General features: G+C 39.6%; 2 protein-coding genes across 3 annotated transcripts; one reads left to right on the forward strand and one right to left on the reverse strand.

The window, feature by feature from the left end:
• Positions 1-2,583: 2,583 nt before the first annotated feature.
• On the reverse strand, positions 2,584-15,645 carry itgb2 (integrin, beta 2). The gene is made up of 16 exons (XM_084084989.1): positions 15,517-15,645; positions 13,726-13,774; positions 12,803-12,900; positions 11,674-11,875; positions 11,363-11,533; positions 10,948-11,189; positions 10,665-10,823; positions 10,447-10,542; positions 10,252-10,341; positions 9,701-9,838; positions 5,792-5,985; positions 5,131-5,372; positions 4,453-4,672; positions 3,792-4,009; positions 3,316-3,482; positions 2,584-2,742 (listed from the first exon to the last, which is right to left on the reverse strand). The coding sequence occupies exons 2-16, from the start codon at positions 13,769-13,771 to the stop codon at positions 2,674-2,676; spliced, it is 2,352 nt and encodes a 783-aa protein (XP_083941115.1). The 5' UTR covers positions 13,772-13,774; positions 15,517-15,645; the 3' UTR covers positions 2,584-2,673.
• Positions 15,646-17,517: 1,872 nt separating this feature from the next.
• On the forward strand, positions 17,518-22,955 carry gatd3 (glutamine amidotransferase class 1 domain containing 3). Of its 2 annotated transcripts, none has more exons than XM_084084049.1 (7): positions 17,518-17,699; positions 18,445-18,497; positions 18,708-18,818; positions 19,502-19,621; positions 20,110-20,202; positions 20,875-21,030; positions 21,905-22,955. In XM_084084049.1, exons 1-7 carry the CDS (start codon positions 17,595-17,597, stop codon positions 22,032-22,034), a joined length of 768 nt encoding a protein of 255 aa, XP_083940175.1. In that variant the 5' UTR covers positions 17,518-17,594; the 3' UTR covers positions 22,035-22,955. The 2 variants fall into 2 exon arrangements, with proteins under 2 accessions (XP_083940175.1, XP_083940174.1); XM_084084048.1 differs by having other exon boundaries at positions 20,875-21,025; positions 21,900-22,955.
• The last annotated feature ends 1,219 nt before the right edge of the window (positions 22,956-24,174 follow it).

A 24,174-nucleotide genomic window follows, 5' to 3' on the forward strand; every position in this document is an offset into this window, starting at 1 on the left:
ATCGTCACAGCACCAGCCACACTGCACGAACATGGCCAGATATGTCAGACACTGTCCAAACTCTGTCATGCCTGCGATTGTGTGGATGAGCTCTTAGGTGACCATCCACTGTTAATAAAGTATTCAATCAATCCGTCATCCATGACCCTGTCTTTGCCATGATGTGGACATTTTGTGTGGGAGGACACTAAAGACACAATACAGTGTGTAATCACCTTTTGCCCATGTTCACACACACATTTATGCTAGCCTATACTTAGTACAAGCCCTGGGCTAAGTTGGTCAATGACAATTCTACAGTTTAACCACATAAACCCTAAATACTTAGATGACCAGATTCCCATAGACTCTGTACTAGTCCGACCTGACCTGTTTCACTCTACAGTTTTACTGAAGGTGATGCCAGTTGTCTGTGCTGTGTAGATAGATATATAGTCTTTAAAGTAGCCTATCTAACCTCCAATGTGAAAGAGACAAATGAGAGGCTTTTGATTTGTACTGATCAAGCATCTCTAGTTTATTTGTGATATTTTACAGATACGAAAGTCAACAGACCAGCAGTAGTAACTAGGCCTATGCAATAATTCAAATAGCTAAATCAGTGTGTATCATCACATTGTTATTATACACACAGACATATTCAATAAACAAATGTAACATATAGATAACGGGTAGAGAAAATACATTTCAGTTGCATCACAACATAAAAAGAATATTTACATATGCATTCGAGAAATTTAGTCGGAGAGAGAATGGGGGGAATTTATTTTTGTTGACGAAGATGCATGCTGGACATGGAAGCTTGTGTTTTTTGGGGCTGGAAAAAAGTATTGCCCCATCTACAGAGTAAAAAAATCCCTTTAACACCCAGACATGTACTGTCCCCCCTTTTGACAAAAATATTAATGGTTCCAATGTGAAAGTTTCTGAGCCAAAATGTTGTTATCCATTTGATTGAATCCATGTATACCATGTATTCTAAATATTGCTCTACCACTATCCTTGCTGCCATAATTTTCTGAGAGAATGTATGAGACCACAAGGATTTTTGTGCAATATGAACAAAGTAATAGAAACAGTGAGGTAACCATGATGTTCCCAATAGCGTCTAAGAATCATAGGAAAGGTGTAATGCTGAAATCCTTATTTAGGCTCTTGATGCCAAAACAAAATGCTTGTCAATGTCACCTCCTCTGCAAGGACATTAATAACCACCTCAATCCCAAAGTAATTGAGAGTAGAGAGACACTGCTTAGTTTGATCGAAATGGACAGCTACTGGACTGGAAACATCATGGTTCCGGATGGCACTCATACAGTATATTCACATATCCTGGTTTTAAGGGTCTTGTTGTTTTGCCAATATAGGCCAGACTACAGGGACATATAAATTATATAAAGTTTTAACACATTTTTTGTCCTGCATGAAATTACACCCATATCTGAAATTGCGGATGATGGAAGAACGTGGTTTCAAATGTAAAGTTATACTGTCAGTGTTGACAATTGTCACATGTATAATTACCAGAAGGAACCTGACAGTGAATGTGTACAGGTAGGTAGTACTGGGCAGATACGCTCTCACCAACATGTTTCTAAGATTAGGTGGTCTCTTATAGACAATACGTGGTGGTAAAAAACTAAAACTAAAGGGTGGTCTGAATCTAAAATATACCAATATGTCTTTACAATGCCCTCTAGGTCTCTGCCCACCTCAGTTTAAATAAAACAATACACAAGTCTCTGAAGAATAAAAAATGGGTAAAAAGGAAAGCCAAATCGTTTGAACAATGTTAGTTTAGTTAAAGTTTAAAAAAGAAATGTCTTCATAAATATACTTGAGTAAAAGTGAAAAGTATGATGCATTAAAGCTAAAGTACAATTTATTCTAAAAGTTATTTAAGTGCCTGAGTAAATGTAAATCGTCGCTACCCACCTCTGATGCTAGGGTTCATGTTAAAGACTATTTATACGATATTTCCAGTTCTCTCCCCTCCACATGTATAATACACTGTTTCTCTGGGGACCACCAGGAGTCTCTTATGAGTCTGTAACTCTGAGAGTGTTCAAATGGAACCAAATGGACTGGTTCCATTTTGTACACTCGTACACGTTCAATAAGCACAGAAGATTTTACAGTGTAGATTACTCCAATCTACACTCAAAGATAAAAACAAAAAGTTATCAAATGGGTGTCCATGGCCTAATGCAGGGGTCTTCAACAGGGGGTCCGGGACCCCTAGGGGGTCCTCAGGCCTACTATAGGGGGTCCGCCAAATCTTTGTGTGATAGTATTTAGTTTTTTACATTAACCACTTGAACCATAGAATTCCTTTTCTGAGGGGAACATTAGCCAAAAATAGCAGATCTACAAGCTCTCAACGCCTCGCAGTGCGAGGCGTTGAGAGCTTGTAGATCTGCTATTTTTGCCTAAGAGTAATAGGTGTAGAGGGAAAAAAGAACAGACTAAGTAAAAAAAAACTTTAATCTGAAACACAATTTTATACAATATAGAGTAGGGGGTCCCTGCTTCATCTCTCTCTCAGCTAGGGGGTCCTTGGCCTGAAAACGTTGAAGACCCCTGGCCTAATGCATATCAAACAGGGGGTCCTTGAAATTAAAGATATTTCAGAACCACCGTAGTACAGTATAGATTGCCTGTGTGTGCCAGCGCTCACTCTCCTCCAGTGAACATGGGGTTGGGCGTGGTGGTGGTGGCGTTCTTGAACAGCGGGTTGTCAGCCTGTTGAGGGACAAAAAAACCTTCCCATTATTTTCCATCCATGCTACATAGGCGTAGAATGGTTACATGATGTCGAATCCATACAGTAAATCACAATCGGCATAATTCTTCGAGATCATGCAGTATAAGGACATAGGCCATTGTAAGGCAGTGATTCTCAAAGTGGGGTCCGTGGAACCCCAGGGGTCCTTGAGGGGGTTCCAGGGTTACTTAAGGGGGTTCCCAGCAAAATTAGTTAATTTACAGTAGCACCAAACCACTTTAACCCTATTTTATACTTCAACCATTCGAACATAGCTCACAACGTGTTGCGATGCAACGTGTTGTGAGCTTGTAGACATTTGAAAATGTTTGAACAATTTTGGAATCATTTTTGAAGCATTTTATCGACATATATTTTCTCGTAAGGGGTCTCTACAAAACTAGTAGTACCACTGAATCTTGAACTAGCAGTAGTAGTGCTACAAGCAATAATACTAGTACTAAAAATATTGAATCTTGAACTAGCAGTAGCAGCAGTAGCACTAGTACTACTACTAGCAATAGTAATATAATAGTAGTGTGAGCTTTCACCTCTGCCCACTTGGATTTCTTCTTCTCGTTTTCGAACTTCTTGAACTCTTTGCGGTCGTTTAGGAAGATGAGTCCTTTGATGAGCAGCAATATCAACATGCCGATGAGAGCCACGCCTGCAATGGAGCCTCCGATGATGGCATAGATGTTTGGTAATTCGGGACATTCTAGAAAATGGTGATGAATATAGAGAAATGGTTAATTTATGGGCTTGTATAGGTCTGTATACTGTAGTTTTAGGTGCAATTTAACCACAAGCCCTAAAATACTTCGTTGTATGAAGAATAGCGAAAATATCCCAGGTTGTAGATCTGCTATTTTTTAACAATTTGCTATTCTTTCGATTCTTTTAAATTTTTTGAAAAAGTTCACTTGCCATGCCCAACATAGGGACACCAGGTTGAAAGTTGTTAATAAATGGTACGCAATTAAATCCTGAGTGTTTTCGAGTATAAAAATGACTGTGTTGTATTTACCTCTGGTCTCTTTAGGTTTGATCTCAGCTCTGTATTGATCTCGTCCGTCCAGTTGTTCCATATTATATGTCATCCAGCAGTTCTCTGAGTCCTTCTGTCTGCATTGCTTCTTTGTTATTGTGAACGTGTCCACCACAGTGTGGTTAACGCTTGTGCATGTCGCTGAGCAGTTTTCCTTGAAGGGGCCGTTTTTGTAAGCCAGACACTCAATGCAATGTCTGAAAAAGAATCGACAGGAAAAGGTTTGAGAACCACTTGTCTAAAGAAATTCTCAAGAACCATATAGGGGCGGAACAGGTTCTTTGTACAACAGTGCTGCTATATGGGGGGGGGGTCCTTGAGGGACCCCAGGGACCCACCCCACTTTGAGAACCACTGCTTTAGAGGTTCTACTGGTTCCTCAGCTTAGGCACCTCTAATGCCTAAGCTGCCTGACTGCCTAAACACTTTAAGATAGGTGTAATATAGCACCAAAAGAGCTTGCTCTATGATTACGAGCCAAATAACCACTTTAAGTGTTATATACATGAGCAACATTTGTGTTTGATGAGTCCCCTCCCCAGAGCAGCTTTAGTTTGTCTGTATTTGTACATTTCGTACACTACTTTCGAGAGTTAAAGATTTTGTAAGAAAAGATCTGTGACACCCCACCCCCTCTTACCGTTTGGTCACACAGTAATCCTCGCAGCTGTGACATTCTTCACAGTAGGGTTTCTGGTATCCGTTGTCACACTCGCACCGATTGCACACGCACTTGCCTCTGCCACTGCACACATCGTGACCAGGGGTACGACACTCCGTGTCAGACTTCTCACACTGACAGGCTGAGCCCTCCCATCCTGTACTGCAGTCACATATGTCACAGCTACACTTGCCATTCCCTTAGAGAGGAAAAGGACGGGCAGAATCAATATTGGTGTCCTGCAGTGATTCGCAACGCAGGAATTAAAATTATGTATCAGAAGACTGGAACACCGAAAGCCTGTAACGAAAATAGCAGATCTACCGATAGTATTAAATCTGCAGCTCACAGAAAATAGCAGATCTACAAGTTCACTGAAAATAGCCGATCTACAAGAGATTGTCTATTTTCGGTGCATTGCAAACTTGATTGACTGATTGATTAAATACTTTATTGACGATTTTTAAAGGTACAGGCAGTCCAACGAGTAAAAAAACACCAAATGGATGACACAAAAAGTCGGAGGCTTGTTTCCATTGTGGTCCATTAAATATTCAACACTCAAACAATAGTGCAAAACAAAAATAAAAATAACTACACTACGCTTCTACAACAGATAGATAACATATTTTCGGTATAAATCAGGCACTACTGTACCTCCACAAAGTTTATTCTGGAACTTCTCGCAGTGTTCGTCATCGCATTGACAGTGTCTACCACGGTAGTAGCTGTCGCTGCCGTCGAGTTTGTAGCACAGGCACTGGCCACACTGACAGTCTCCACGGCCCTCACATTCAGTGGTCTCATTGGCCCTCCTCCGGCAAGACGCCCTCACGGCGCTCTCATCTTTGACTCCAATTTCACACTCACACTTCTGCCCCACAAAGCCTGTGTTACAACTGCAGAAAATAAATATATTGGAGCAAAAGACGCAACTGAAATGTCAAAAATAATACATAGACTAGATGTAACCTCTGGGTTTCCCTGGGTCTTTTCACTGGTAAAACCCAGACATGCTGACTTTGTGATTTAGACTCTCCATCATAAAGGCCCCTCTGATTTTTATTGGTCAATTTATTTTTAACGCATCCAAAATAACGCAGGAATCGAACTGGGTTATTTTGAAAAAAAATCTGAATAGACCTCATGAGACTATCTACGGTAATATCTCCAAACTGGACAATGGAGATATTAGGCTTCTGGGCTTTGCAATACAGACAATACTCTACAAATGTTACAATTGAACAATGGCTGTCTTTTGCGAGGTGACATTAGTAAAACCCTCCCAGGCTCCCATCCACGTCTCTTTTTGTCTTACTTGCATGTGCCACAGGTGACCTGGCCGCTGCCGTTGCAGTGTTTATTTGTAACATCAGGAGCGTCATTGCAGTCACATTCACAGTGTGTTGATACGGTCACCTTCAGCTTGTCCTTGATGCCTTGTGGGTTGATATAGAAAGAGGAGGACCCCTCCATACAGCTATCTGCAGTCACAGTGACATTAAAGGAAATCTGTGGAGGTTGGGAAGGGGGGGAGGGTTGAAGGGTTCAGACAGTGAATTATTATCTTCATTCCATGATTGATGTCAACCTGGCATCCCTAATTTTGGCATGTCATAGGAAAAATCTTTCAAAAACACTGTAGTGAAAATACGTAGCTGATCTATTAAGCTTACAATGGGTTGTGACTAACGATGTGTCGTGACTCGTGATGTGACATGTTCTGGGTAATTTTCACTACTTCTGCACAACTCTTTGTCATACGACAAAGTGTATGCATTTATAAAAAAGATGAAATATGGAGATACAAGGTGTCTGCCCAATGGTGACTATATGTATACTAATGCAATCCAGTAACAGTCATCACAGAAACATTTGATGTAAACATGTGACCATTAAATCATTGATTTTCCACTGTGAGAATGATAAGATAAGAATATAAATGGGAGTCCTTCAAATTAACATTTGTCATACACTGAGGAAGGCCTTTTTGCCAAAATGTATTTTAGTTTGTTTTAATCCCCTGCTTTAATAATGAAGATAGAATTACATGTTTGGTTGCTAAAATCCAACACCTATCCCACGCAGCAAAATCCCTACGCTTGCTGTTACATTAGCAGTCAGGATTTTGCAGTTTATTAACCTCAACTTCAATTTGAATCAGAATCAGATATATTTGTCACATCACAGGTTTACAGGTGTAAATCAGTGGGTGAAATTAGTTTTCGTGCAAGGTCCATCATTTCATTGTTTTCCAGGAAAGAAAGGAAAAAAACAGGGAGGGGGCAAAGAGAGAGTGCAAGGAGAAAAATAAAGACAAATACTAAGATATCTACTTATATACACATATTGTAAGAACAGTAAGCATCAAGTATGTGCATGAGGTTAGACATAAGGGGCAAAAGAGTGGCAATGCAACGGCAGGTCCACATAGCAGCAGGTATGTACAGTATGAGGTTAGACATAAGGGGCAAAAGGTAGCAGCACAACGCCAGGTCCACATAGCCTCACAAGGACATTTTTAGCAGCTGCAAAGCTGCTCTAGAAACAGCCTCAGACCTCGTCATCTGCGACACCTATTTGTCTATTGGCTGTCCTAGCCGTCCTTCACTACTTTAAAGCCAATGGGGAGACACTACTTTAAAGCCAATGGGGAGACACTACTTTAAAGCCAATGGGGAGACGGCCGTCCTTCGCAGCACCCGCCTCCCCTCGCAGCACCGCGGCGCAGGCACGGCAGGCAGTTATCCCCCCAACCCCCCTTGCCTCTGACTGCGAAGGTCTAATATAGAGCCATATGAAATCCGTGTTAACGGAATCGCGGACGGAATCGCGGAAATGACCAATAAAAATGGAATTGGAATAAAACACGGAATATTGCAGAATTTGGAAAATAAAAAAAAATCGCGGTAATTTTTTTTTTTTTACCGCGATTTTTTACAAATCCACGGGACACCACCATTTTGCATGGCCACATCCTACTTTATAAACAGTAAAATCCACGTAGAAATAGTCTTAGAAAGACGATAGAAACAATAATACATGGGCGACGCCATTTTGCGCATGCTCAGACCGAATTAGACCGAATTATTTTGGGAACATTTTTGCGTATAACACAACAAGGGCCATGTATGGACTGTTATATCTTGAACATTTATTCATTTCCACTTACCAGACACTTTTTTAATGGTAAAAATGAGCATAAAAAGCAAAATACAGAATTCAGAAATATTAAAATGGAAAAAACAGAATTTGGGAAAAAATAAAACGGAATTGGGAAAAAAATAAAACGGATTTCATATGGCTCTAGTCTAATAGTGGCCAAACTTGTGCTGTTCAAGTCATGTCTAAACAATCAAGACAAGAGGAGATCAAGAAATAAATCTAATCACCCACGCTGGCACAAAGATGTCAGTCTAAAAGTGTATTATTATATTGGCTCACTATTGGATACATCGCTTCTTTAAGGGGACCATAAGGGTCCATTTGGTTTGTATGGGTGGTTGCGTCGTTGTGCGGTGGAATAACGGCCGTTACGAGTGAAACGCTCAAAAGTTTCACTCGTCCTCTGGCAAATATCGTACTTTTTACTCCACAACAAATTTTATGAAAACTTTAGTTACTAGTTACTTTGTAGATTTTAATTATTATTATGCCTACTAAACAACATACATTAACCACAGTCTTCAGCCCCTTTTCAACTTTGGCTATTTTACATTTCATACATTGTGAAACGGGACATTCCGCAAAATTAGTACTTTTACTTTTACTCAAGCACATTTTCATTGCCAGACTTTTACTTGTAACAGAGTATTTCTACATTGCAGTATTGATACTTTTACTTAAGTAAAGAAATTGAGTAATTTTTCCACCACTGGGTATCAATTTATATTGCTTGCTGGTTAATAAGACTCGTAATTTTGGGATGCTGCTGTGTTTTGTCTCGTTTATGAATTTGTATTTCTCGTTGATCAGACGTCGAGTTGAAGCTGGCTAAATAACTGTGCATCGTGCCGGTAACCACAGAAGACTCGCCCCAAAACCCCCTCGCCCCCATGTTTTTCGCGGACCCGCGGTTCTTGTATTCTTGTAATTGTTTGATGATAAGGTTATGAATAAGTTTAGGGTTAGGCATAGTTTTACTAAGGTTAAGTTTAGGCATTAGGTTAGGTTTTGGGACCGTTTCACTGAGTTTAAGTTTAGGAATAAGGTTGGGTGAATACCACCGGATTTGCCCCGGTGCAATGAGTTTTGGGGCGAGGGTTTTGGTGTTCACCGTGTCAGCCAGATTCACCCCGCTCCGTTCAGAAACAGTGTGGTGATGTTAAAGGGGAAGACCACTCATTTTCAACATTAAACTATGTCTTTAATACACCTTAGAGCTGTTGTGTGGAAATAAGAAAAAAGTCCCCCCCCTTCTATGTTGCCTAGAAAAGGATAATTGATTGAGGTCATGTGATCAGTGACATACGCACGGTGTACTTTTGGCTCCACCCCCTCAGTACTTTTGGCTATGGGGGCGGAGCCAAAAGTACACCGTGCGTGTGTCACTGATGTAACAGAGTACTTAACAGACGTCTGTTCTGTTAACAGTATTTTAAGCAACTTCTTTTTTTAAATCAATATATCATTACTAGTATATTGTTGAGATAATGGAAAATCTCTTTTAACAATTAGTTGGGTCTCTGAATGGATGCTGGCACAATTTGGCATTTGGGCGTTGGCATATTTTCCATTCATTTAGAAAAAAAGCAGGGAAGGAAAGAAGGGCACAGACATCTGTTCTGTTAACAGTATTTTAAGCAACTTATTTTTTTAAATCAATATATCATTACTAGTATATTGTTGAGATAATGGAAAATCTCTTTTTAATGGTTAGGAAAAAGGATAATACTTGGCTTCACCTAAACGGTAGCAGAGTTTCCGCCAGTACACTGCTGGCCAACAGTACCAACAGCACTCCAACTCACTCAAGATTCTACTTTGTGTCTCCTACCGGATACATTGGCCGGTAGGTAGTGATAACTGCCATTAAGCTACAAGATTGGAAGGGTTATCATACCAAAATATAAACTAGAGACATGTAGGAAGACAAAAATACAAAAACTTTACGGTCACCTTAGGCGGTACCAATTTGTGAAAATATCAGTGTTGGCCCCTGGACTAGGAGAAAGTGTGTGCGCACGCGTGCGTGCATTTGTGTGTAATCAAATGTGTTTAAACCTACCACAGTTGCCACAGCCACTTCCTCACAAACCCCTGTCGTGGTCCCCGCTTGTCCTGGACGAGCACAAATAGGGGTGTAGGTGACCTTCACTCCCTTAGGGAGATCATCATGTTTCAGAATGACTTTGGAGGACAAGCTCTACCATGGTAGACAAACAAGCAAGATTGGTTTGTTAAACCAACAGATGTTGGATAAGAGAGACTCACACCTGATTTTTGCTTCATTGTACGATGGTATCCCAATGCTGAAAATAGCACATCTACAAGCTTGTAGATCTGCTGTTTTCAGTGTGGCAGTAGGTCAAGTATGCTATCAATCAATATTGCCTACAATGACATATACAATGACATATATTATTATATATATATTATTTTAATGTTGTTTTATGCTTCTGCTTTTCTTTTTTGCTCTATTGTTAAATTAGTTTTAACTGTAATTGTATTCTTGCTCTGTTAAGCACTTCGAGCTGCATTTCATGTCATGACTGTATTTGCTATACAAATAGTTTATTATTATTATCAAAGGGCAATAAAGGACGTGTAAAAACTCACTTGGTAGGCATTCCTAATAAGGTCAACAACATTGTCAGAATTCTGTGACAGAACTCCCACCACCGACTTTGGAATCATTTTACTGAGTTTCTGTGATAAGTGATGACAAAAGTTCATTACAATAACATCATAATGGTATCCAATAAATGATACAACAAGCAACGTTTGTAAAACAAACACGTTAAACTTATTTACCTGGTACACTTCCGCCATGTTTGCGGTCACTGCAAAGATGGGCTGAATATGATTTTTGTCCAATTGTACAGCTAATTGACCAACAGATGGGTAGTCCTACAAAGAGATGTTTGATTAAACAATCACAAAAAGTCAAAAGCTGGGACACCCTGTTCTAACAATTTACACTTCAGCAGCTTATAATAACAACCAAAAAATGGTTAAATTCCAATACATACCATAACATTGCTCTTGACATAAAGATTGTTTTCCAAATGACATTTCTCGTCATTGGGCTCTAGTATACCAGCCAGTTTGCCATCCCCAGCCATGTGAAATGCATCATCAGTGGTAAGCACAATCAGCCGGGTACTGCTGTTCCTCCAACCTATCTTGTTCTGAACAACACATGTTTGGGAGCAACTTGGTTATTAAACACTATAACACTCACTATAACAGAAATTATAGTGTACATTATATTACACATTATTATCCCTGCATTATTAGCAGGTGTGTTCTTACCATGCAGACAGCAGCTTGCATCATGGCGTCAAGACTTCCTTCGGGGGAGTCCAAGTTACCAGAGATATACTGCTTGTTCACTTCTGTCTCGAACTTTTTTGCATCACTAGTTATGCTGACAACATGCCTGTAGCCAAAGGCAGCCTGACAAAACTCGTCTGTGTCTTCACATGGCCTTGCCAGTTTTTCCTTGTTGGTGTTGGTGAAGGGCAGCACTGTCTTGTCCACAAAAGCACCAAACCCTGCAGTGACCAGACATAACCATTACCCTTGTCATTTGTTTATTTCATGAAAGGTTCAGATAAGTTGGCCACTATGTGTTTGTTGGTAGCTATAGTACATCATGTCTATTCCTTACATCAATGTTTTTCAAAAGAAATACTTTACATCATAATATAATCAATCAGCTGGTTACCTATTTGAGCATTCTCAGTGATTAAATTCAAAGCCGCAAAAAGGTCTGTTCCAAGCTTTTTGACATTCACCAAGTCATCTTTCATGGAGTTGGACAGGTCCATCAGATAATAGAGATCAACTGGATAGCCCTGGACTCTTTTAAAAGACACAGTAATTGTGGTTGGCAACCCTATAAAGAGAAAAAAGTTGACATGAATGGAACCATACCAAAACACATAAATCGGAATTCAGAGTTACGTCTAAAGCATAATTCTGACAATCATCAAGATAACGCTTGCTCTACTTTATGTCAATTTTGATTCCACTGACCAGGTCTCAGTTTGAGATTGATTTCCTGTGGTGAGAGTTGAATGGGCTCTTGTTGCCTGAATTCCACTGACAGAGGATCATCTTTCACCACTGAAATTTTGCTCACAGGCGATATGATCTGGTCTGCTTTGCAACCCTTCTCCATTAACTGAAACTTGGTGTCACAGCGAGCAGCATCCTGTTCCCCTGGTTTGGTGAAATTCTGAAAATGGGAAATACAAAGAAGAAGTAATATAGTTAGGTCTACATACATACACTGTTAAATGGTTTACCAATTAAAATGCTGGTCAACTAGTTGTGCCTTAATCCAATGTCTTTAAACGCTCCATTCTAAGCAAAACGGACCTGAGGTTTTGTGAATAAAATGTTATTTCCAATCTGTATGGAAGGCTACAGTATGTTAATACGTACGGTTAAGATGTTGGCTTTCCACGTAGGAGACCCGGGTTCGAAACCCTGGCCGCTACAATGGTGCCGTGACCCGGAGCGGGTTTCCCCATGGGAGGAGGTCAAAAGGGGGATGAGTGTAACAGAGTGGTTCTCTACCTCAGCCTGATGGCGTGAAAGTCTAATATCTCCCCTAAGCAACAGGGATAAACCTTTGGCTTAGCGGTTAAGATGTTGGCGTTCCACGTGGGAGACCCGGGTTCGAATCCCGGGCGTTTTACATATACAATGTAGGTGGATGTATTTAGTCTCCCCGCTCTTCTATTGAGACATTTAGATCCTGTGTATAGGTTGGAGCGTTGGACACAACCTTTGACACGATCCTGTTTCTGGTTCGACTCAAATTTTGACTTGAAGGTCAAATTTTCCTTTGGCCCCAGAGCAAGCAGTCAGGCTCTATTAGCTCGGTGGCAAAAGGTTTAGCATTTGCACAGGAGACCAGGGTTCAGATCTGAGCTAAGTTATACTGTGCAGCTAACAAAACAAATGGCCATACTTCTCCAATTTATGATCAAGTGGGATTCACCATTCAGCACATGTGCATAACAGCAGATTTAGATGTAAACTTCTTCTTCACTTTTCATATGTATTATGTGTATCACAGAATTAAGAGAAAACATTGAAGAGAATGTTGCTGCATGAGGCCCATTGTAATGCATTGTTGCAATGCATGTTTACTCACCAGTTGTTTGCACCACACACAGTATCTACCAGAACTGATACAGTCACCGCAGGAGTTTATTGTTGTCTTAGAGCATACTTCCTCATTTTGGGAAGACCCTACAACAAATAATGGTAGAAGACACTTTATAAAATATTTTTCAACAGAGGGTTACGTTGCTTCTCGAATGAGCCATGGTTATCATAGTTTTATATGATTTCTGATGATTTTAATAATCATGAGGTTCAGCTGGTTTACGTGTAAAAAGAAATGTGCCACTGAAGGGGGGTAGGGCATTGAAAGATGCCAGTAGTTCTGAGCTTACTGGTGCAAAGATATGCCATGCTTTATGTATTTTTATGATTTTATAGATAAGTGTCTGGTGTAATATGTTGTAAGACAGAATTGAAAGCAACTCCTATGTTGGCAACTACTGGCCCAATTCTGACAAAGCATGGGATGCTGCTGTTGATACCTAATGCATTTATTCACTGAACTTGTGCCAAAAGGTTCATTAAGTTCTTTGTGTAATCTCCAATCTCACCACATCCACTTTCCTTATAAAGGGGTGATTCTTCAACTTGGGGCACTTTTGACTTTAGACATTTTAAAACTCTGTTTCGTGTTCAAGATCATTTTGATATTATGATGCTCTTTTCAAAGTTGTCATAGCAAAATGTTATTACCATCACGGAATCAAATTGCAGATTTTAAAGCAAAAAAATATGACAAGCAAAGTTTTCACAGGAAATGTGTCGACAGTGCCAAAATCGGGCTGAAATCAGACTGAAATCATAACGGCTATTCCGATCCCGGCTTAAGATAAATGTGTTACTCAGCCACTGCATTTTAGCAGCACACACCATGTACACAAAGTAACCAAAAAGGTTTAAAGTTAAGCAACCAATTTTTGTATATATCAATAACAATGAATCTTGACTTACCCTCTCTGCCTAGCAGGAGCAAAAGGAAGACAATGCATCTTTCCATTTCCTTTAAAAAAGAGTCTTTTGTTAGATTCCATTATGGTCCTCATACATGAATTTAGAAATAGGATATTTCTGAATAGTGTGATATCAGAACAAAAATGGATATAATTCATTTTATTACTCAACGTCTTTAGTGTATACCATTATTAGATAACCCAGGAGTTGGATTGATCAAATTAAAATGAAAAAAATAAAAAAGCTAAATATCAGATTTGAAAGAAAAGGTGTTCCCTTTTCCCTTATGACATATGACTGCTACTTGAGACCTTTGTCTACAAATACATTTAAAATGAACGTTTTATGAAAAAATAGGAATCAGATTTGAAACATGTTTTTGTCCCTTATCTCAAGCATCACTATATAACAATTTACGATTTACAATTTAGGCATTTAGCAGAAGTTATTATCCAGAGACTTGCAATAAGCAAGGTAATCACATACATAAAAAACACGGTGAAGCAGCATACATTTTAAAAGGCTGCCATACGTTAATGGTTTTGAGACAAATTAATTTAACTCCAATTAATAGTAATTAATATTTACCATTTGAGTACACACCTGCATTCCTCCATCCGTGTGTACTCAAATGTTTTATGTTCATAATGTAACAGTGAAACAGTCTGCCGTGAGTCCATTATATAACATGATGCAATGTGTTTTATCAGTGACCTATGGAGAGGTGCATATCAGACAAGATACGGCATTGACGTGGATTGTTTTATGTAATCTTTTCATTGTAAGATCAACATTTTGTAACTGAAAATTCTTGATGTGAAAGCAAGGACCTTATTCTAAAGTACAGACTACTTTAGAATACATGTCTACCAAATTCATGCAGTTTTAACATAATTCAGCACTATGTGTTTCAAGTTTGTACAGTATAATGTGTGGCCCTTCACTCATTTTATCGAAGTCAATATGTCCCTCTGGAAATAAATGCTGCCCACCCCTTCTACAGCATCAGTCTAAACTCCAAACCATGAGTAGGCAACCTATACAATCAAAATAGCAATTTTTGGCCAAAAAATATATTCCAAATCTGTCTGGCGCTGCAAAACACATTTCAGCCTATTTTACTTTGTTTTAATTTAACTGGATTTTATTTTACCCTTATCTGTTATTCTGTTATCATATGATTCAAACAAGTTATGTGGTACATATTTGTTTCTGTTTGATTCTGTCTTTGTACAGTATGTATGTGTTGAAAATGGTTGTGAAACATTTGAGCCTTATATGAAGGTAATGCACGTTATTAAGTCTAAATGAGCCTATCCATTTTTATAAATTGCTCTGATGTCTTGATGACATTTTTATTAAATTCTATAAAATTCTGTTTTAGGCTACATGTTTTTAAGAATGACCTTACCTAAACAAAAAAATAATAAAAAAAATGAAAATATAGATAAAAGTGTTGCACCGCATTTCGAGCTTGTAGATCTACTATTTTTGATACTTTGGTGTGACGCTGTGACTTTTGTGTGAAAACACACACAAAAAAAATATATGGAGAGAATAGGTTTCTCTGCCAGGAGAAACCTCTTCTACCAGAAGCCTCTTCTGGTGGAAGAGGTTTTTGTCCTTTTTGATGCCTACCCCTGGTCTAAACAATATAGCCTACTATCAAAATTATAATCTGTACATTTAAACTATATGATACACGATAAACAATCGACCTAGCATCTGTATACTACACCTAAATTACATTTTTAACATTTAATACAAATAAATAATACAAAGTATACTTACAAAAGAGATTCGTCAACGTAACCCAACGAGTGTGACAGTTAGAAAATACACCACAGATAGAAGACAGGATTCAGGAAGTACCCTGTTCCATCCCCCCTTGTATCTGGTGTGTGTAATGTGCTCTGTCTCAATAGTGTCATAATGTCATAATAGTCTAGTAGATGGAAAGAGGAGTTCACCCGCATATATGGGTGGATCTTATTCGCCACCGTTCTTTCCTTAATCCTTGAAGTGTGTATGTTAAGATTCTGCCAGATACCAGGCTGCGCTATGTATGGCCATACTCTGATGAAGTCAGTCCATACTGTGTGAGCTTATATGCTTAAGAAAAGGGTATAGGTGAGGCCCTATGGTCAGTGTATGGCCTGGGAGAAGACGGACGGACGGGGGGGGGGGGGGTCTGGACAGTTGGACCCATCCTCCCTCCTTCTCTTGTGGAGGTACTGGCCCAGACATTCATGAGGGGGATGACCAGTTGAGCGTGGGGGCTTTGGTCCCGAAGCCCCCATGCTATCAGCGCCTATGCACACACGCGCACGCACGCACGCACGGCGCACACACACACACACACACACACACACACACACACACACACACACACACACACACACACACACACACACACACACACACACACACACACACACGCACAAGTGTAAATATTTAAATAATGTATTGAAAATGCGCCAATATAAACACACATAGTGTACAGTAGTATACTACTGTGAGTTAACGCAGGCCTACGTAGAACATGCATTTTTGTAAACAGAAAATATTCTTCTGTTCTGAATGTTAAGTTAACCATAGAGCTGCAGTAGCCTACATGGGAATATAAGCAACGTGGGTGGGTGTATAAAAGTACCACAAGAGGGCGCAGTCCCACTTCAATAACCCCTAAAAAAAAGTAGGTAAGATATGATTGATTCATTGAATACTTTATTAGCAGTTTTTTTAAAGCACAGGAAAGTGCAGTTCAATACAAGGTCTGCTAAAAGGATTACACCCAAGGAAGTGCTATGGCTTGTTTCCATCGGGGTACTACTCAATTTTATGGAAGACAGTTCATATGACAGTTATAACAGACTCAGAGTTGATACCAGGATATTTTATGCTTTGCATTCACGTTTCTCTTTTAAAATGCATCGCCAACTAATCTTTCGGTTGAAATTTGGTGAAATTACAAATTCTCCTTTTTGTGTAATATCAAAGACTTTCTTGGTGACGGTCGGTAATATGTACATATGTAATTATTAATATAAAAAGAAACAGTAATATGCTACTGCTGAAACCTTATATGTATTAATGAGTCCCATATAAATTATATTACATCTTTTAAACCATTAATAACACTGTACTGCTGCTGCGTGAAACTGCGTGACCTTGTTGGGTATGTGACGCACAGTCCAACTTGACCGGAAGGCGTCAATTCGCTGTGCAATATCCATATCCGGTTTAGAACAGATACGGGAACAGGCATGTTGAGCGTCCCCTGTACTTGGAAAATAATGGATACAGTAGGCGGGCTACAAACCGGATGTGAGCACTGAACAGTAATTGGAAACCAGTGGAAACTGAAGCCTAGTGACGCGAGATTAGAAGCACCAGCGTCAGTGTTGCCATGTCCGCTTATTATAAGCGACCTTTTGGAAAAAGTGGTAGTTGCGGGCATTGCGGGTTGCGTTTTTTTCGGGCTTGTTTCTAAAGTGTACTTGCTTATTTATTAGGCTTGCTTCCAAAAAAACAAAAACATTATTATTTAAACCAGTGGTTCTCAGGGAGCCCCGTACCAGATTTCTGGTACGGGGTAAAACAAAAAAAAATCCAATTCCACATTTTATTGCAATATTTTTTTAAAAAGCAGATCTACAAGCTGCGACGCGCTGTGAGGCTGGGAACGAGGCTAGATGCATAGGTTTAAAGTGGTCATGTGTCCTAGTTGCTTCTCTTGGGCTTGTTTTCCTAGACCTGATCGCTTATTTCTCTCATAGAATCTGGCAACAGTGATTAGAAGCACCGGCGTGTGTTTGTTTGTTTGTTAGCCACTAGTTCAAAGTCGTATCTGTATCATATGATCCAAAATGTTGACATTAAGATCACTAACGTTCAGATCAGCACTGCATCTGGTGAAAACACACGGATTTCACACAGGGGCTGGCGGGGTGTGCGGGGCTAAAGTGGCGGTTGTAAGTATGTTGAGTGTTAGCTGTAGAATACAACTCTCGTAGACGTATTTATGATTCTGACGTTTTCAATCTACGAGAGTTGTAGGGTTCATCCCCCATGGACACAGGGACCTTCAGCACTTTACCCCGTAGACACTCCAAACATTTACAAATTGAAAATAAGGTGCTTACCCCCACGCCCCAAATGTTAACTCTCGCTACGGGGTAGTAGTTTAATGTAATAATCCATATCTTTCAATAAAGAAGTGTTTTAATGCCGTCTGTGGCCGAACGCCATTTTTTTGCCCTCGTTTACTTCCTGTTTACATTGAGTGTAATTCCGGGTTTCACCAGATGGGCGCGTCACCACCGCCCATTGGGAACTTCCGACAGAATCGGCCACAGACGGCATTAAAACACTTCTTTATTGAAAGATATGGATTATTACATTAAACTACTACCCCGTAGCGACAGTTAACATTTGGGGCGTGGGGGTAAGCATCTTTATTTTCAATGTGTACATGTTTGGAGTGTCTACGGGGTATAGTGCTGAAAGTCCCTGTGTCCATGGGGGGTGAACCCTACAACTCTCGTAGATTGAAAACGTCAGAATCATAAATACGTCTACGAGAGTTGTATTCTACAGCTAGCTAAGCTTAACGCACCAGTCTGCAAGAAGCAACCTCAGTCACCGCTATTGAATACTAGTTAGTTAGTTAGTTAGTTACTACCACTTTCACTGTTGTGCTCTGTTGTGCTCTAACAGGTGCTGTCAGGTTGTGGAGTGTTTGACGGCACGGAGCTTCATGAAGCCTCGGCGTGAGTTATGTGTTCCTTTACTTTGTTGTGTTCCATATTTTACAGTTCTCACCCTACTTAATATTTCACTGATCAAAACCTTCATTGTTATATCATTTAGCTTGAGCCTAATGCCAAATAAGAGACACCTTGTGTGTGTGTGTGTGTGTGTGTGTGTGTGTGTGTGTGTGTGTGTGTGTGTGTGTGTGTGTGTGTGTGTGTGTTCGTCAGGGTTCTGGTGCACCTGAGTCGAGGAGGAGCTGAAGTTCAGATGTTTGCACCTGATGTGTCTCAAATGCATGTAATTGACCACAGTAAAGGTCAGCCTGCTGAGGAGTCCAGGTCAGATTCTGTTCTCAACTAAGCATACATGATCTGGATCAATATGAGACACTGTAACAAACCTCACCTGTAATACAATGCATCTACAAGAGAGGTTAGTCTTGGAAAGATAGGCTCGTTAGGCTGACTAGCAACGCAAGTATTCTTGATTTCTTATTCCAGTTAGAGCTGATGACAGATGGATTTATATTAGATTCGATTTTTTTTGTTAAAAATTATATAGACCTGTGTAATTCCCCAAAATATGTATTAGAACAGAAGTCAGTGTTTGAATATTCCCTCCCATTAATTAACCAATTTTGTTTCTTCTTAAATTGCAGAGTTATCATTTATTGATTCAAGGTTTATGGAGGGTACTCCAACTACTCTTTAAATTATCCATATCAGCAAACCAATGATGGGAGATTAAAACCAGAATACAAAAGTCATTGTACAAACTGCTCTTATGTCTTAAACCAACAGCCTCAAGTAAATCATTTACTTGAAAAAATGTAAGGAGTTAGTCAGAAAATGTACTTCATTACATTAGATGATTGAATGATTACGAAACATTGACTTCTGCAGAATGGTGCCTTGCGTTTTGTCATTTTACCATGGTACGAGGATCGCATTCTCCAAGTTGTACTGTAGTCAATGACGGCGACTTTATCAACCCAGTAAAATGAGTGAATGTGTTTTGGCAGGAATGTGTTGGCAGAGTCAGCCCGTATTGCCCGTGGAAACATCACAGACTTGGCCAAACTAAGTGTCACCAACCATGATGCCATCATCTTCCCAGGGGGATTTGGAGCAGCTAAAAACCTGTAGGTGGCTGCTTATAATTTGATTTAGTTTCTGTCTCTGGTATGTAAAACACACTGGTGTTGTTCTGCAGTATTGTTAAAGCATCTTTAGACAAATTAGCCAATAAAAAGTAGAGCCCGACCGATGCCATATTTTTAGGATGTCAATCCCGATTTGGTCCCATACCACACAGACTACAGATCTTTTCTAACAAATATTTTGTCCAAAAAAAATCAAAATGTTCTAATCAATGTGAAAAACTAAAATGTGATTGAATGTTCTATTTTAGAACACTTATTTTACAACTCATACGCAAACAAGCTTAGTGAACTTGTAGATCGGCTATATTTTTTTTGTTTAGAAAAATCTTCAGCTATAATTACATGTCCAAAATAGGGACACGACACCGATATGTTGGCCATTATTTGACTTTTTCCGGTGTGGCTCTATTTGAGAGCTTGACTTAATATAACATTTACACTGAATTGTGTTTACTGCTTAATAATAGGTCCACGTTTGCAGTGGATGGACCAGGCTGTAAGGTGAACGCCGATGTAGAGCGTGTTTTAAAAGACTTTCATCAAGCTGGCAAACCCATCGGGTAAGTGGAACAGGAGAATGTCATTTTCTGCACCTTGCAGAATCAAAATTGTTCATTAATTTGTTGTCATCAGCTTGTAATGCTGTGTTGTGATTAGAGATGTACCGATACCATTTTTTTCCTTCCCGATACCGATACCCATAACTTGTGTATTGGTCGATACAGAGTACCGATCCGATATCAGTGTGTAATAAAATAAAATCTTACCACAGTGGTTCTCAAAGTGAGGTCCAAGGATCCTCTGGGTTCCTTGACAGGGTTCCAAATGGACCCTTACAGGTCTGTAACCCTGAGAGTTATGGGGGTTCTTGAAATTCAAAAGTTTGAGAACCACTGATCTAGGAATAAATAACATTTCCATTATTAAAGCTACAAGTTAGTAAAATAATAATGTAAATAGTAGAGTAAGAGTATAAAACAGAAGTGCAACATCAACTGAAGCATTCAAAATACAGAATAATTGATTACTGTAAATGACATATCATGTGATAAATTACGTGGTATCGGAATGGCATAGATACCGATACCCGCTTTTAGGCAGTATCGGCAGCTTCTCCGATACTGATTTCGGTATCGGAACAACTCTAGCTGTGATGTCATCTGGTTGTGATGTCATCAATGTAGTGATGTTTTGCTATCAGGTTGTGATGTCATGTCATGTGATGTCATCAGGTTATGCTGCATCTCTCCTGTCCTGGCGGCCAAGGTTCTTCCAGGCGTTGAGGTGACGGTGGGCCACGAGGAGGAGGAAGGAGGCAAGTGGCCGTATGCCGGCACTGCTCAGGCCATCAAAGCTCTGGGAGCCAAGCACTGTGTCAAGGAGGTCACCATATCCTTTCATTTAACTCACTATTTACATTTTCTTTAATTGGATCACACGTTTGAATGTAATAAAGTTTTATTGTTCTTTAACCCATTTAGACCTGAGGCCGATTGTAAAAACGCCTTCTAAAACCTAACCATAGTTTTCCGAAAACGTTCAAATTCTTACTAAAAATTAAAAAAATGATGTTACTATATTATAGCAACAACTAATGAGACACAGAGGTGGCATCCGGATTGAAAGGTATAACAACGTATAGGTAGCAACAGGTCTCAATGGGTTAAAGAGCAAAATATACCCGGTACTCGCGGCTTGAGATGGTAAACTTCGGCCGAGTTGAATGCAAGGTGCTCACGAAATCAGTGTGTAGATTCTAGAGCCACACATGGGTCTGAACCTGTCAGTGTTCTTCTATATGGCTTTTTATTTTAAATTGTGAAATTATGCCCTAAAGTTTAGGGCATAATTTCACATTCAATGTGAATCAATATGTATTGTTTAGGGCCTAAACAATAAAGGAATTTTATCCTCGGTTTGATGTGAGTGTGCCCGAAGAAAGCCCACGGGCATCAGTTTTTCTCTGTAATTGTTATTTATTGGCACAAAAAAATTGTTTACAAGTTTACTTAATATAGTTATTTTCTGTGAAAATGCTTGGTTGTTTGTTTTAATAGACTTTTTAGTACTTTCAAAAACACAAACTTTGATGTTGATTTCTTTACATTGTTGTGCTCCAAATGGCCCTTTTTAATGACTAACTGACATGCATAACTCCATGAGTTGGGTTTGAAAAAAACAAAAACAATTTGAACGCTGATATAGTTATGATTTTTTAAACAAAAATACCTTTGACAAATGGCCCTTAACGGTTGAGCATCACGAGGCCCATGTTGACCAGAAGAACAAGGTTGTGACGTCTCCTGCGTTCATGTGTGAAACCAAGGTGCACCTGATCTTCGACGGCATCGGAGCCATGGTCACCAACGTCCTGAAGCTCAGTGGCAAGTGACACACTAATCCTGTCCACCCATAATAGTATGTAAACAGGTTCAGTGGGAGGAAAATGAATAAAACATAATGACTTTTCATCAGCATCACCAATAGAGCCTAACGCGACGCATCGTGAGCTTGTAGATCTTCTATTTCCAGCGTGCGGCTCAACCATAGGACAAAGTATAAATTAAGCATGGCTCTAGACTGGTGCTGTTCTGTTTGGTATCTTTAGGTAGAGGTTTATGTTGATTTTCAGCTTTTAAAAAAGTCCTATAAATTGCATTCAGGGCTATATCATATTTCAGTAAGTATGATGCATATTTGCATTCTTTGGCCGGTTGTGTTATTTGTTCAGAACCATAAGAATGACTATGTTGCAGTTTTTGACCACATTTTGTACCAAGCATTAACAGACACAGAGCAGTACCGTCATATCCTGCAGTGTACAGTAGAGGGCGCCCAAAGACTTGGAATTAATATATTCCCTTGCACCTTTCTGTAATGTTGTAATTATTTTCATCATGTAATGAACCAGCTAAATAGTGTCTATGCAGATGGTGTAAGTGGTTCATGCACATAAATCTATTCATGTGCATGAAACATCCGTGAAGGAGAAATATTTTTCTATTTGGTCTCATTCTCACAGAGGAGAATGTTGCTGCTTCAGCACTGGACAGTGTCTGGTTAATAAAGTGGAGAAAAACATGGTGTAAATGCGGTGTTTGTGTGACCTTTTCTTTATGAGGGAGCACTGTGGTGTATGGTAGCGACCACAAAGTGGTCGGATGGGTGGGGCTGCATGCATTTTCAGAGCATGTTTACTTTAGTGATCAATCGATTGTGTTCCAGCTTGGATAAATGGAAAGAATGAAAATTCATTTTTACATGAATTTGTTAATATTCATGTTATGTTATCAATAAAATGAAAATCTTGGTGTTTTGGGGGCCATCTTGCAATATCCTCACGGCCCACCAGGTTGGGAATTGCTGGTGTATGGGATGAAAATATTCCCCCAACTCTTCACTGAGATCTGGGAAGACATCTGGGAGTGTGTGTGTGTGTGTGTGTCCCACATTCCCACATGCTAAGTCTGCATCCTAACCCAATTCTCACCAGTGCAAGGAGTGTCACTGTTTGTTTAGTCTGATGGCTCATTGTTTTGATAATCTGGGAAATGCGATATGAATAACTGAACATTAGCCGCTTTAACCCTGGCGTCCCTATTTTGGTAATTATTGGCAATGTTTTCCAAATTTGGCAGACATTTTCAAACTTTTTCAAAAATGACAATGCGGTGTGACACATTGTGAGCTGGTAGATGGTCTATTTTTGAGATTTGGCATATAGGTAAACATTTTAAAATATTATTTTTAAAATGGGGCTCAAGTTAAGCAAGCAACGTTGTGTCTCTGGATATGTTAGTACTCCTTTTAATCAAACAAGGTCTTGTGTAGCATGTCATTCATGGTTTAAAAAGGATAAATGATCACAGAATTTGTATTGTGTATAAATCACTTTTAAATTATTGCATTTTGAACCTTAGTGTGTAGACCTTCGTAATTTGTAACAATGTGAGTTCTTACAAGAATGTATTTCCCTATTGACTGTATTAAATAGTGGCAGAGGGAAAGTGATAAGCAATGACTTGTGATGTGCCAGTATCAATCACTTTCAACTGTGTCATCACACTGTTGAAGGTTTAGCACTAGTATGGGGTGTTGTATGAGCTGTATACCGATATGCATATGCAGAGACTCGGTTGATAATTTGGTTATGATCATTCCCTCAGCATCGTCATGGTACGTGATAGGGCGCTCTCTGCTTTGGCATTGTACGCCAAAAGGCACGTGACCTAAATATGGCGCCTTGAGGTGAGAATGCGTTGAGCCCCTTTAATGGGCCTTCTACTCTTGATTGTAGGGTTGAGGGAAAAAAAATTGTGTGCTGTATCTAACTGGATGTATGTGTAAGCACCGGTCTACAATACATATCACTGGTAATGTGAGATGCCATCTAAGTAGAGTGAACAAACACTAGAGCTTGCAACACTGAGGTCAGAGAGAGAGAGAGAGAGAGAGAGAGATGTATTGATCCAACAGGGCAAATTCAGTTATGGCAGTACAGCAGCATGAACTACAGGACAGATACAGAAAAA

This window comes from Gymnoscopelus microlampas (assembly GCF_963454915.1).
Source record: "Gymnoscopelus microlampas genome assembly, chromosome: 17".
Classification (NCBI taxonomy): Eukaryota; Metazoa; Chordata; class Actinopteri; order Myctophiformes; family Myctophidae; genus Gymnoscopelus; species Gymnoscopelus microlampas.

Coding starts and splice junctions, on each gene's coding strand:
- itgb2 (XM_084084989.1), bottom strand. CDS start 13,771: ATGGAAAGATGCATTGTCTTCCTTTTGCTCCTGCTAGGCAGAGAGG. Junction 12,901..13,725: donor GCTCCTGCTAGGCAGAGAGG/GTAAGTCAAGAT, acceptor TATTTGTTGTAG/GGTCTTCCCAAAATGAGGAA. Junction 5,986..9,700: donor AAGTGGCTGTGGCAACTGTG/GTAGGTTTAAAC, acceptor CAACCTCCACAG/ATTTCCTTTAATGTCACTGT.
- gatd3 (XM_084084049.1), top strand. CDS start 17,595: ATGTTGACATTAAGATCACTAACGTTCAGATCAGCACTGCATCTGGTG. Junction 18,819..19,501: donor CAGCCTGCTGAGGAGTCCAG/GTCAGATTCTGT, acceptor GTGTTTTGGCAG/GAATGTGTTGGCAGAGTCAG. Junction 19,622..20,109: donor TTTGGAGCAGCTAAAAACCT/GTAGGTGGCTGC, acceptor GCTTAATAATAG/GTCCACGTTTGCAGTGGATG.